Source organism: Staurois parvus, unplaced genomic scaffold (genome assembly GCF_062004578.1).
Source record: "Staurois parvus isolate SC_StPar_1 unplaced genomic scaffold, SC_StPar_1.0 ptg000288l, whole genome shotgun sequence".
NCBI lineage: Eukaryota > Metazoa > Chordata > Amphibia > Anura > Ranidae > Staurois > Staurois parvus.
Genome location: NW_028318084.1, coordinates 922,262 through 936,317, shown reverse-complemented (window position 1 = coordinate 936,317; position 14,056 = coordinate 922,262). Strand labels below are relative to the sequence as shown.

The 14,056-nt window shown below is 44.4% G+C and overlaps 1 protein-coding gene across 1 annotated transcript in view; it reads right to left on the bottom strand.

Moving 5' to 3' along the window:
* The window catches only part of ITGA9 (integrin subunit alpha 9), a 694,926-nt gene that overhangs the window by 84,339 nt on the left and 596,531 nt on the right, over window positions 1-14,056 (bottom strand). The window contains exon 23 of the mRNA XM_089682391.1: window positions 9,219-9,326. Coding sequence (XP_089538517.1) covers window positions 9,219-9,326 — 108 coding nt within the window. The remainder of the gene's footprint in view (window positions 1-9,218; window positions 9,327-14,056) is intronic.

Below are 14,056 nucleotides of genomic sequence, written 5' to 3'. Positions count from 1 at the left end.
TGCAGTCTATTGGTTGATAGGATGCAACAATTGCCACCTAGCATCATTCATTGCTAGAATGCAGGAGGCTATTGCAGACTAGCATACTATGTTGCTAGGACGAAGGCAGCTGTTTACACCTGGTGAACTCCGTTGCTAAGATGCAGGCTGCTTTGCTGCCTATCATCCTACATTGCTAAGATGCAGGTGGCTAGTGCCAGCTAGCATCCTAAGTTACTAGCCACAGGCGGATATGCCATTGCTGGAATCAGGGATGTTGAATTCCTATCGCCCGATGCCCGGGATGTAGTTCCAGGCGCCAAGCAGGTAGTTTTTTTCTACGTTTAGCCCTGCTGTGGGAAAGCAGCAGGGCTCATCTGTCAGGTGGAAGCAATTGGCAGCAGCACTGCCGCCGATTGCTTCCACACAGTGCCAGCCTCTCCACCCCCTCGTGTGAACCTCCCTTCGCCCACTATCTCCTGGGCTCCGCTTGCCCATCTGCGGGCCCGGTTTACAGCTGTTAGCTAGAGTGAAGGGAGGAGAGCGGACACAGCCACTCCTCTCCCCTTCTTCTCTTGACCTGGAAGTGATGTTATGATGTCACTTTGAGAGATTCACTAAATTTAATGCGGTGCGATGTGCACTGTTTTACATTCAGTGTAGTACAGGGGAGACATGAAGGGTCTTTTAGACCTCGGATGTCTCAATAAAGAGAACCTGCTGAACAGAGCCGCAGGATACCAAAAGAAATTAGTAGGAAATAAATGCCTCGGGGGAAGTGTGGATTATAGTGAACCTGTTACTTTACACAGGTTCACTTTAAGTGCAGCAAATAAACACGTCTACAGCGGGAGGTATTCAGTCCACAGCTACATTGTATTTTCACATATCATTAGAAGATTTTTATTCTATGGTCAACTATATAGCTTTTTTTTCTTTTTGGTTTGTTTTCACCAAACTCTGTCCATCACTACTCATAACACATAATACAGCAATCTCAATGTAACATAAAACGTCTAAAGGTACACATGGATGCCAGATGTTGTTTTCATTCCAACTGGGACACAACCTCATATCTGTCTCTTACAGAAAAAAAAGAATCAAACAAGCTAGGGAATCTTTTCTGCTTGTTATTGCTTCCCACGGCATAGACATCTCACCAACTCTTCTGCATAGGGATAAATCTAAATGCTTGGTCTAGGTAAACCTTTATACTTCTAGCAGAACAGGCAGACAAATGTTTGAGGGAGGATGGATCATGTCTGTATATTTAATTGTACCCTCAGTTCTATGGGCCCCACTTGAACATCAAATTTAAATTAGTGTTTCTATGTTATCTGACTGTCAGGGACCATCGCGACGCATGGGTCTGCACATGCGTAGGTGTCTGTCAAGACATGCAGGTAGCAGGGCACTAGGACCCAGGCGCACCCGTCGTCTATGACAGTGCTGGGCAGGCACTAGGACCTAGGCTGCGCCTGTCAGGTGCAGGCGGGCTACTTAAACCAGCCCTGCACAGACACTTGTTGCCGAATGGTCTTTCTGCATATCCTGTTACCTGTGTTGTGAGTATTTTGATCCGGATTGTCTGACCTAGCTGCCTTCTCCTGTCCTGACCCCTTGGCTTGCCTGACTCTGCTCCTGGATGTTCCCCTTAAGATTTGATCTCCTGTTATTGACCCAGCGTGTGACCCAACCATTCTTTGCCTACTGTTTTGTACCACACCGACCCCCCCGGCTACCGACACGGCTTGTTTGACTCTGCCCTTGCTCATTCCTCCATCCATCCATCCCTCAGGGATCCCCGGGTCCCCTCACATCAGACGCTCACCCTGCAGGAGCCTCCGGCAGACTCCTCTACCACTGATAGAGATATCCGGTAGCTGCGACCTGGTCCCGGGGCGCTCCAAGTCCATCCCCACCCTGGTGAACAAGTGCTCCGGAACTTAGACTCCGCACTCTGGAGAGGCTCTATCAGGGGACTGATAGAGGTGCTGTCGGGTGGTCCGTTACACTGACTCTTCCTTGTATATCTTCTGGACAGACCATAATACACCAGCCAGGGAAGAAACAGAAACCTCTCAATGCCATAGCAGAGCCAGGTTATAAGGAGCCCGTAAGCACTCAAGCAACTGATTGCTATGATGATTGATGCCTTTTTAACAAATATTTAATTGCATGTCTCAGTTTTAACTAGTTTTCTCATTTCTCCAGCTTACATATCAACTTATTGGGTTAAAATGAGATAGGTCTGTTAAACTGTCCGCTTCTAAAGACTTCAAGCTGTTTCAATGAATAAAGATATACTAAGATTTCTTTCAGACATCCAAGGACTTTGGCCTTGTTCCCATAACTAATGCCTTGTTAAGAAATTTTCCAAGACACTTTATAATGCCTGAATCCTCTGAAAAAGAGACCAACGATGTACATCAAAACTATTGTGTACATTTCCAAAAAGATGGTACGTCTACCAACTTTATACTTTTTGCATTTGCTTCATCTCAAATCTATTCGTTGATTGGAGCAACAAAACCCTTGTAAAAAAACAGCAGGTCAATTACAGACAGGCAGATTAAACTGTTGAAAAACATTCCTTATAGAACACATGCAAGTTTAATAAAGAATATTAACAGGCCAAGTCATAGTATAGTGCAGTAGATTTATTGACATCTGTTTGAAATATTTCAGAACACTAGATATATTAGACTTGAGATTCCGCTTGCTACATAGTTTGAAAGAAGGTACACCAGAAATAAATGATGCTTATCTCTTTAAAAATGTTCCCCTCAGATGGGTGTGTGGAGCTGGCAGCTGTGGTCAGCTCACCTGGGTCCCCTCTGTCATGAGCGCCCCTCATACACTGGGAGAGGCATACGGGAAGTCACAGTATTAATTTACAGCTACCCACCTGACCACCGGAGAGGGAGCCTCTATAACTTCCAGAGGGCAGTACCCAAACTATCACCTGAGGGGAACTCTGGACTACCCTGATGTCCTATCAACAACATCCAGGACCATAGGAGGGAGTTCAGTGGATTCTAGATACTAACCAGATTGGCAGATGGCATCAGGAAATATACATAAACGCTCATGAAATTGTGCGTTCTGGTGAGTGCGCATTCTTTCCGCACTTAATATCACAGCACCTTACCCATAGGAGGATACAGTTACATGAGAGCACCTCAAGTCACTTCAAGTCACCTAATGAACTGTATATTTAATGGTGTATATACATTTTACTTATATTGTGATTTCCTTATAGCGCTGCACTACTTATTTACATTGTCTTTTTAGAGGTTTTTATGGTTACCTGGTGCACAGCTGCTTTTTTCTTCCAGAAGGCAGTACCCAAACTATCACCTGAGGGGAACTCCGGACCACCCTGATGTCCTATCAATAACATCCAGGACCATAGGAGGGAGTTCACCGGATTCTAAATACTATCCAGATTGGTAGATGACATCAGGAAATATACATAAACGTTCATTAAATTGCGCGTTCTGGTGAGTGCGCATTCTTTCCGCACTTAATATCACAGCACCTTACCCATAGGAGGATACAGTTACATGAGAGCACCTCAAGTCACTTCAAGTCACCTAATGAACTGTATATTTAATGGTGTATATACATTTTACTTATATTGTGATTTCCTTATAGCGCTGCACTACTTATTTACATTGTCTTTTTAAAGGTTTTTATGGTTACCTGGTGCACAGCTGCTTTTTTCTTTGTATGCGCTCACATATATTTACTTTATTTATCTCTTTAAAAACTTTAGGTAAAAGAGAAAAATGAGTTCAGTTTTCAAGAAGTTATAATAATGAATACTGTGTACCTACAAATCATTTATTTTTCTGTCCACTCACACCACTGTTTCTTCATTTCATGATTTTTTTTTCCTTTAAATCTACCACTATTACTACGTTTAGTTTTCTTCTTACTTACTGCAATATGCCTGAGCTCTGAAAATGCCTAAGCACCAACCCTATCCTCCCCTGTTGGCAATGCAACAGTAAGGGGTCTATATTCGCTTGTATGTATACTGCAGCGGGCCGCACCTACAGGCACCACAACAAACTGGTACATTGCTGCCTGCTTCCGGACAACCTACTCCCTTGTAATTTGACACAGTGGGAGTTCTTCAACAATTGCTTTTTTTCAAATTTATGTTCTTTTTTCATTTATATAATAAACAATAAAAACACCCAGTGTTGATCAAATACAACCAAAAGAAAGCTTTATTTGTGTGAAATAAATGATATAAATTTCATTTGGGTACAGCTTTCTATGACCGTGCAATTGTCATTTAAAGTAGTGCGTTTTGTGGCCACTAGATGACACTGACAATATAGGGGTCACACCAGGGGCGGACTGACAACTCATGGGGCCCCCGGGCAATAGGGGATCATGGGGCCCCTGTGTCCTTGCCCAAACTCAAAAAAGCCTATGAAAAAGGTACCAGGGGCATCTCATGGGGGCCCCTACTGACCCCGGGCCCTCGGGCAGTGCCCGAGTTTCCAAATGGTTAGTCCGCCCCTGGGTCACACATAATAGAGGAAGTACAGCAATTGCCATCCTAAATATGTGAATGTTTATCACATCTGCAAAATGAACAGTTTATACATAGACCTCTAAGGTTCAGATAAAAGAGATCATAGAAAAGACAGTGGCAGGGGCGGACTGACCATTTGGAAACTCGGGCACTGCCCGAGGGCCCAGGGTCAGTAGGGGGCCCCATGAGATGCCCCTGGTACCTTTTTCATAGGCTTTTTTGAGTTTGGGCAAGGACACAGGGGCCCCATGATCCCCTATTGCCCGGGGGCCCCATGAGTTGTCAGTCTGCCCCTGGACAGTGGTGCTCATTTACTAAAAGGGCATCAGCTCTTTAATAGAGTCTGTACACCCAAAGGGTGGGGGTTGGGAAGGATCAGCAATCATGTGAACATTATAATTGGCTGTTACAGTGGTCACATAATCGGGAGGCCAGTTCTAACTTCACCAGTAGTTATTGAACAAGAGCGGTTTTTGACAGCTCAGTCTCTGTGCTGAGAGCATGCAGTAAATGTGATCTTAGCACAGAAGCATCAGCTACACAGTGACACATACACTATATTGCCAAAAGTATTGGGACACCCCTAAAATCCATTGGATTCAGGTGTTTCAATCACCGCCATGGACACAGGTGTATAAAATCAAGCATCTAAGCATACAGACTGCTTCTACAAACATTTGTGAAAGAATGGGTCACTCTCAGGAGCTCAGTGACTCCAAGCGTGGTCCCGTGATAAGTGGCCACCTGTGCAATAAGTCCATCCGTGACATTTCCTTACTACTAAATATTCCACGGGCAACTGTTAGTGGTATTATAACAAAGTGGAAGCAACTGGGAACAACAGCAACTCAGCCACGAAGTGGTAGGCCACGTAAAATAACAGAGAGGGGTCAGCGCATGCCGAAGCACACAGTGCGAAGAAGTCAACAATTGTCTGCAATCAATAGCTAAAGACCTCCAAACTTTGCGTGGCCTTCAGATTAGCACAACAACCGTGCGTAGAGAGCTTCACGGAATGGGTTTCCATGGCCGAGCAGCTGCATCCAAGCCTTACATCACCAAGTGCAATGCAAAGTGTCAGATGCAGTGCTGTAAAACACGCCACCACTGGATTCTAGAGCAGTGGAGAAGTGTCCTCTGGAGTGATGAATCACGCTTCTGTCTGGCAATCTGATGGATGTGTCTGGGTTTGGTGGTTGATAGGAGAATGGTACTTGCCTGACTGCATTGTGATAAGTGTAAACTTTGGTGGAGGGAGGATTTTGGTGAGGGGTTGTTTTTCAAGGGTTGGGCTTGGCCCCTTATTTCCAGCGAACGGAACTCTTAAGGCATCAGCATACCAAAACATTTTGGAGAAGTTCATGCTCCCAACTTTGTGGGAACAGTTTGGGGATATCCCCTTCCTGTTCCAAGATCACTGCACACCAGTGCACAAAGCAAGCTCCATAAAGACATTGATAAGTGAGTTTGGGGTGGAGGAACTCAACCTGATGGAACACCTTTGGGATGAATTAGAGCAGAGATTGGGAGCCAGGCCTTCTCGTCCGACATCAGTGCCTGGCCTCACAAATGCACTTCTGGAAGAATGGTCAAACATTCCCATAGACAAACTCCTAAACCTTGTGTACAGCTTTTCCAGAAGAGTTGAAGCTGTTATAGCTGCAAAGGGCGGGACAACTCAATATTGAACCCTACGGACTAAGACTGGGATGCCATTAAAGTTCATGTGTGTGTAAAGGCAGGCGTCCCAATACTTTTGGTAATATAGTGTATGTGTGGTGTGTAGATGTTAAAGACCACTCTTGCCGCCACACATACAGTGATACAGCAACAGGTTTAATTATCCAGTCAAGCAAAAAGCATCTGCACATGATTGGACACCCAAAGATTGGACATGATAGGACACTCAAAGTGAAAGGGAATTTACTTTTCACATGAGTGGATAATTAGCGTGAATATTTACACTCTTTTTGGGTTGAAGACCTTCTTTAGGGCTCAACAGCACTTGTTTTGACCTCTGAAGAGCGATTTGAGCTGGATCAGATGGCGTTTGATAGGCAATGAGGAGGTTTTAAGTTGTCTCTATGTTTTAACTCCTAAATACCTGCAACACTGTGCTGCAACCGATCAGCTGAATGGATTGTGTTAGATGGGTGGTGCTGCTGGGATAAATTTTGCATCGCGGCTGCAGCATACAGCATATGTATACCATGCTGGTAAAATCCATGGCCAGATTCATTTAAAGTCCACCTGTTCAACATCTCTTGCATGCACTGTGTGTTTGTGTAATAGCTAATGATTGAGAGCAATCTTCTGATTTAGTGAATTTTTAATAATGGTCAATGAAATTTTCCATTTTGTTTAAATATTTTTGTTAAACTGTCCCTGTAAAAGACAGTCAAAAGAATCAATGTTTTCTGCACAATAAATATGAAGCAATATTAAATATATCTGTCCAGAAAAGTATGAAACAAATATATTGGATTCAGAAGCCAACATGATGTTCACCAGTTATTGTAAACTGGGCTCGTGCTGCAGCTTTTATTCAAATAAAATGAAATATTATCCCTTGTAGATTTAACCTTAGCAAAGATTGCCAAAGTGCATTTTACAAACATGACTACAACAGTACTTATTACTACAAAAGCTTCAGACTGATTTAATACTAGAAATGTACAGATTGTGTTGGTGAACTGTTATTGTGAGATCCACAAAACCAGATGCAACACATTTTTCTATTAAAAAAACAGTGTCTGGGAGGCTGTGGTTGCTGCTGCACAAAAAAGTTAATCGTCAACAGATCAAGAAACTGACAGACTCCATGAATGGAAGGCTTATGACTGTTATTGAAAAGAAGGCTGGCTACATTGGTCACAGATTTTTTTTGTAAATGTCATAAATGTTTATTTGTAAATTTTGACTTGTTTGTTTATTATTCGCACTTTGACAGATGAAAATAAGCAAGTGAGATGGGAAGATTTTCATTTTTCATTTAGTTGCACAATAATTTTGAACACTAATAATTGCCCAATAATTGTGCACACTTAAATATTCTCCTAAGAAAGCCAAAATCTCACTTTTACTTTCTTAAATATTCAGGTTTGAGGTTTATTAACAACTTGGATTGACCGAGAGCACTGTAGTTGTTAAACAATTAAATTACCGTATTTGACGGCGTATAAGATGACTTTTTACCCCCTGAAAATCTTCTCAAAAGTCGGGGGTCGTCTTATACGCCGGTATACGGCATACTGACACTTTTTAGGGGGGCGGCCCCCCCTTCCAACGGAAGGGACACTAAGTACAGGGGTGGGCAGGGGCTGGTGTTTCTTACCTGGCTCCGGTCCCACGACGATCCAGTCCAGGAAGCGCGGCTGCTCCTTCAGTTCGGTCACTGGATGTTCGTGCGGCTGCTCGGCTCCGCCTCCTCGCCGGTGATTGGCCGCCAGAACTGTAGCTCAGGAAAGGCACACAGGCGGCCAATCACTGGCGAGGGGGCGGAGCCGAGCGGCCCCGCGAAAATCGAGTGCAGGAGCAGCAGGTAAGTGTTCAGTGTAGAGGTGCTGCTGCAACCACATATGCTGGCTGCAGCAGCACCATACTAAAACAGGGTCAGCAAGTGTAAATGGTGTCAGTGGGAGGAATAGTGCCCCATCATTGGTGTCACTGATACCAATGATGGAGCACTATTCCTCCCACTGACATCAATGATGGGGCACTATTCCTCCCACTGAAAGCAACGATGGGGCACTATTCCTGCCACTGATACCAATGATGGGGCACTATTCCTGCCACTGATACCAATGATGGGGCACTATTCCTGCCACTGATACCAATGATGGGGCACTATTCCTGCCACTGATACCAATGATGAGGCACCTATTCCCCCCACTGATACTAATGATGGGGCACTATTCCTGCCACTGATACCAATGATGGGGCACCTATTCCCCCCACTGTCACCAATGATGGGGCACCTATTCCCCCCACTGATACTAATGATGGGGCACTATTCCTGCCACTGATACCAATGATGAGGCACCTATTCCCCCCACTGATACTAATGATGGGGCACTATTCCTGCCACTGATACCAATGATGGGGCACCTATTCCCCCCACTAATACCAATGATGGGGCACTATTCCTGCCACTAATACCAATAATGGGGCACTATTCCTCCCACTGGTGTGCATTGGAAGAGGGGTAGTCTTATACGGCGAGTATAGCCCAAACACTTCATTTTAACAGGAAAAGTAGGGGGTCGTCTTATACGCCCAGTTGTCTTATACGCTGGCAAATACGGTAATCCTCAGAAATACAATTTGCCTAATAATTGTGCACACAGTGAAATGTAGTTTTCGTGTTGTCCCTTAGTGAAGGTATCTGTGTAGTGAGCTGAAAGACTAAGGGCACAGCAGTGTACGTCCAGAACTTTTAAAATCCAAGAGGTGAAGCATGATGGGTGGCAGGGGATTGTGATGTGATATGGTGGCCCCACCATATCACACTGCCACATAATAGAATTTAAAGAGCTGTGGAGATCAGTATCCAAAACTAAACTGAATGCACTGGACATGATCATAGCCGTTGAAAATTGATATTTTATTGGATCATTCTATAAAATCTCACGTTATCTGTTGACATCATTGATAGTTCATGACATGAATAAAAGTACAATTAACTTACCACAATATCTTGAATAAAGAACATTTCCGCTCCAGTAGAAGAAAAACGGTTAGGGAAAGCTATTTCAACATACGATTCATGAAGTGTACTCGGCCCAGCATTGTAAACCTAAAAAAAGAGCACAAATATAATTTAAGGGAAAGGCTACTGCTGTAAATAACAACAATCGGGTAATTTCTCTGCACAGTATTATTTAAAGCCCAACTAAAATAGACTTTGTTACTGGGACTGGAAGACACAGTCATTAACCTCCCTGGCGGTATGATTATTTCAGATTTTTGGTGCTGAAAGCGGTACCATTATTTTGCATGGAAATATGTCGTTTTTTTATTGTAGGCTGTAATTTTTAGGAATAACTCACTGAAATCTGTCCGAACAAGAGTCTAGTAAACATCCCGGGTAGGATAAAACTTGAAACACAAAATCATAAATTATAATTTAATAAATAATCATAAAAAATAATAATATAATAATAATAATACATTTAATTCAATAATATAATCAAACCGAAAACACTGAAATTTGAAATAGAGCGCCAAGTTCGCACATCGCTGAGCAAAGTCGCAAAATCGTTTTCAGTGTCTGATGATGAATTTCCCCCACGAATCATTATCACTCAATTCTGCAAGTGGTTCTGATTTACTATCGCTGTTCTCTAGCTGATCTAAACCTGCTTTTGACCTAAAGGGACGCTTTTTGGACGCCATGGACGTTTCTCAGTTTCCAGGCAGAAAGAACAGACAAAATGCAGGCAGAGCGCAGGACAAAGCACTCGGGACAAAATGTATGTGAAATGGGTTGAAACAGCAATGTTTTACTATGAAAAATGTGTTTTGAAAAAAATGAAATTTTTTTAAATTTTCAACTTTCCCGCCGCCGCCGGCACCCGTACGTCCCGACGTCACAGGGACCGGAACACAGAAGCAGGATGCCGGCATCGGCCGGAGGAGATGGCCGGGGATGCTGCAGGGGACACATCGCGGGAGCGAAGGACAAGGTAAGCTCTGCACGGACTCCCTATGCAACGCCGCATGGTAAGCCCGAGTGTAGCTCGGGGTTACCGCTTTTGGCACTGAAACTTTACCCCGAGCTACACTCGGGAATACCGCCAGGGAGATTAATAATGACCTGACAGAAAATCCCTATTTAATGAAAAAGAAGTGTTTACTTGTTTCTGGATCATGTAAAATGTGTACACAATGATAAACATAATCATAGCAATGCTCAGCAGTGTATACATAAAGTTGTAGCAATGTCATCAGGCACACCCTTGCCAAGGTTGGTTCCAGCAGGCATGATGAAGGCCCCTTCACCCTTTCCCCCCCCATCCTAGGGAAAGGGAGCCTTGACTGCTGGAAGCTAGGCAGCTGTGTGGGTGTAAACCTAAAAAAAGAGAGGTTAAGTGGCTCCGACAGGATTGGCCACCAAGACATAAGGTTACTGGGTGAAGCCTGAACTATAGAAAAAAGGCTACGCAGGGGCATGTCCCACTACTCTGAGGGGATTCAAACATCACAAGAGTTGTCCACCCACCTGCCCATTGTGAGTTTCTCACACCTTAATTGGCGGTTTTGCCTTGCCAGCGATTAATATTGCTTTATGGGCTACGTCCTCAAGTTTAATTTTAGCGTCAGTTTAATGCCTGTCTGGCACTGGTGGTGAAAATAAGAGGATTAAAAAAACAGCCAACTAGTATCTTTGTCTACATTATTATTATTATTATTATACAGTATTTATATAGCGCCGAAGGGTTTGCTCAGCGCTGTACATTAGCGAGGGGGACAGAACACGAGACAATACAGTACAATACAACACACGAGGGGTTCGAGGGCCCTGCTCTTTTGAGCTTACAATCTAGGAGGGAGGGGATAGTGGTACGGGAGGAAGTGGCTGTGGGGGATGGAGTGGTAGGAAGAGTGAAGGAGATCGGTTGTTAGGTGAGGTTGGGGTAGGCTTCCCTGAAGAGGAGGGTTTTCAGGGTGCGCCTGAAGGTGAGGAGGGTAGGTGACAGTCTGATGGATTCAGTCTGATAGCGAGTTCCAGAGGATGGGGGAAGTCCTGGAGAAGTCCTGCAGTCGGGCGTGGGAGGAGGAGACCAGGGAGCTAGAGAGTAGGAGGTCTTGTGAGGAGCGAAGGGCACGGGTAGGGTGGTATTTGGGTATCAGGTCAGTGAGGTAGTTTGGGGCGGCGTTGTGAATGGCTTTGTATATCAGAGTTAGTAATTTGAATTTAATGCGTTGGGTATTCGGGGGCCAGTGAAGGGATTGGCAGAGGGGGGTGGCAGATGTGGAACGGTTGGTGAGGTGGATGAGTCTGGCCGCTGAGTTCAGGATAGACTGGAGTGGGGATAGCCTGTGTTTGGGTAGGCCAGTGAGAAGGGAGTTGCAGTAGTCCAGGCGTGAGATGATGAGGGAGTGTATGAGTTGTTTAGTGGTGTCTGGGGTGAGGAACGTACATATCTTGGAGATGTTGCGGAGGTGGAGCCTGCATGACTTTGCTAGTGATTGGACATGAGGTTGGAAGGAAAGGTTTGAGTCCAGGGTGACACCCAGGACTTTGGCGTGTGGGGTGGGATTGATGGTGGCATTGCTAGTCGTGATGGAGAAGATGGGGGGGGGGCGCGGGCTGGGGGGAAAACTAGGAGCTACATCAAATTACTCCCTCCAAACAAAAATGTGCCAAATATCCATTTTAAAATGGGAGCTTCAGAAAGCTTTAAATATGAAGATAGTCTTTAACCCATTTCAGATCTGTACACCCAACACACAGATGTGAACATCCATTCAATTTTCTAATGTTTCCAAATGCATATTGATTATCTACGAAACATTTTGCTGATAGGCCCTGAAAATCCTATAATAATGGGTTGTGTATAATTAAAAAAGCTGAAATGGTTTCAAGCACATAAAATTATTCTACTAATGAAACCATTCTGGGTACTTTTTATTATACCCTCTTTAATACCAGAACAGTGATCTGCAATAATCTTAAATCATCAGTCTTCCATGTATAGAGCAAAAAGGGAGAAAAATTCTGCCCTCTCTGTATTTGAATTTTACATCATAACAGCGCCCTATGTTTTGTAATGAAGACCAAGCACATAGTAAGCTTTCTACATGTTTTTTCCATAGCTGGGAAAAATTCTTGTGGTCATTACTGTTTAGTAACTAGATATAAACATTGGATACTTCTCCATTCTTGCTTCAATTCTCATTTTCTAACACAAAGACTTATTGGAACTTGTTTATTTTGATGCAGCAAAACATGCGTTTTCAAGTAGAAATGTAATTCTTTCCAATGGGGTGGTTTACATGTACCGTATGTGCTGCAGTTTTGTGTGAAATAGAAAGGGAAACTATATGGGCACATTCACACCTACACTTGTGCGTTACCATGAATGCTGCAGGCAGACAGAACTGTGTAAATTCAGTTACTTCCCCAAAATGTGCAAAATTAATATCTGTTAAGTACATAGGTTCAAATGTTTATTTTTTTTTCAAACCAACATCAAAAAATCATGCATGGTGGTAGAAAGAAAAATCATTATTTTATTATTTTGCCAGTTTTTGAACAGTAAGGAGCAATGTTTGACATTCATAGGAATAAATTACAATTCATCTTGAATTGTTCTGAAGCCTCTTAATGGGTGAAAACTACACTCTTATTGGCTTCTGTCACTGTTACAGAACTTCAACAGCCCTCGATGTTAAAGGAGAAGTGTGGGATTTAAAAAAAAAATAAACACACATACTCCTCATCAGGCTGCATCATCTGTGTGATGCTGGAGCCGTCTCACGTCAGCTCTAAGACCAAGAACTGAGCAATCACATGGCTGCTTGTAGGCGAGAGGGAGACCAGGCGGTAGGAGAGACCCCCGGAGACCCCGGAGAGAAGGACGACACACAAAGGGGTCCGAAGTTGCTGGAAATGTATTGTCAAGAATGTTCCTACACACCATAACAGAGTCTATGCAGAGGCCTTGAACTGACAGCAACACTCACAGATGAATGTAGAGCACTAGCGGAGAGCGATGCTCGGAGACCAAAAGCACCTGTCGCAGGAGACAGCTGGTAAGCAGTGAAGAACTAGCAGCGGAAGGGTCCACCACAAGACCACTAATGAACAGTCCCTATGGTGTCCCTCCTCCTCTGCATCCTTTCCCTTCCACTAGGCACACTCTCCATGTCCACTGGGCTCCTGTCCCTGACTGAAGCCACATCTAAAATATGCGCAACCTGCAGTGAGCCAGTGATTTTTTTTTACGCACTGTTCTCACTAAAGATGGCCTCGGAGGTCATCTAGGGCAGCAGTGTCCAACTGGACAGTAGCTCACGTGATGATGCATACGGAGGCCTAAGAATAATGTGTATTCCTCCTGTCCTCCACCCTCCCTGCATGGTGGTTGCAAAAGTGCCACCTGTGTAGGGAATTTACCTACATCTACCTACACTTTGATCGCACAGTTCTCACTGTGTTCAGAGAAAAGACAACTGACTGTCAGTCACCGCCAATGGCGGACTGACCATTTGGAAACTCGGGCACTGCCCGAGGGCCCGGGGTCAGTAGGGGTCCCCATGAGATGCCCCTGGTACCTTTTTCATAGGCTTTTTTGAGTTTGGGCAAGGACACAGGGGCCCCATGATCCCCTATTGCCCGGGGGCCCCATGAGTTGTCAATCCGCCCCTGGTCACCACTCTCTGCTCAGTCCCTCTAGGGCTCCCTGGAGCACCAGGCTGGGAAGGGGACGGAAGTGTCTAGACTCTGACTCTTAGCCGCACGCTGAAAGTTGTAAATCAGGAAATGGGGTGGGTCCAGACAATACTGTTGGGTTGCTTCTT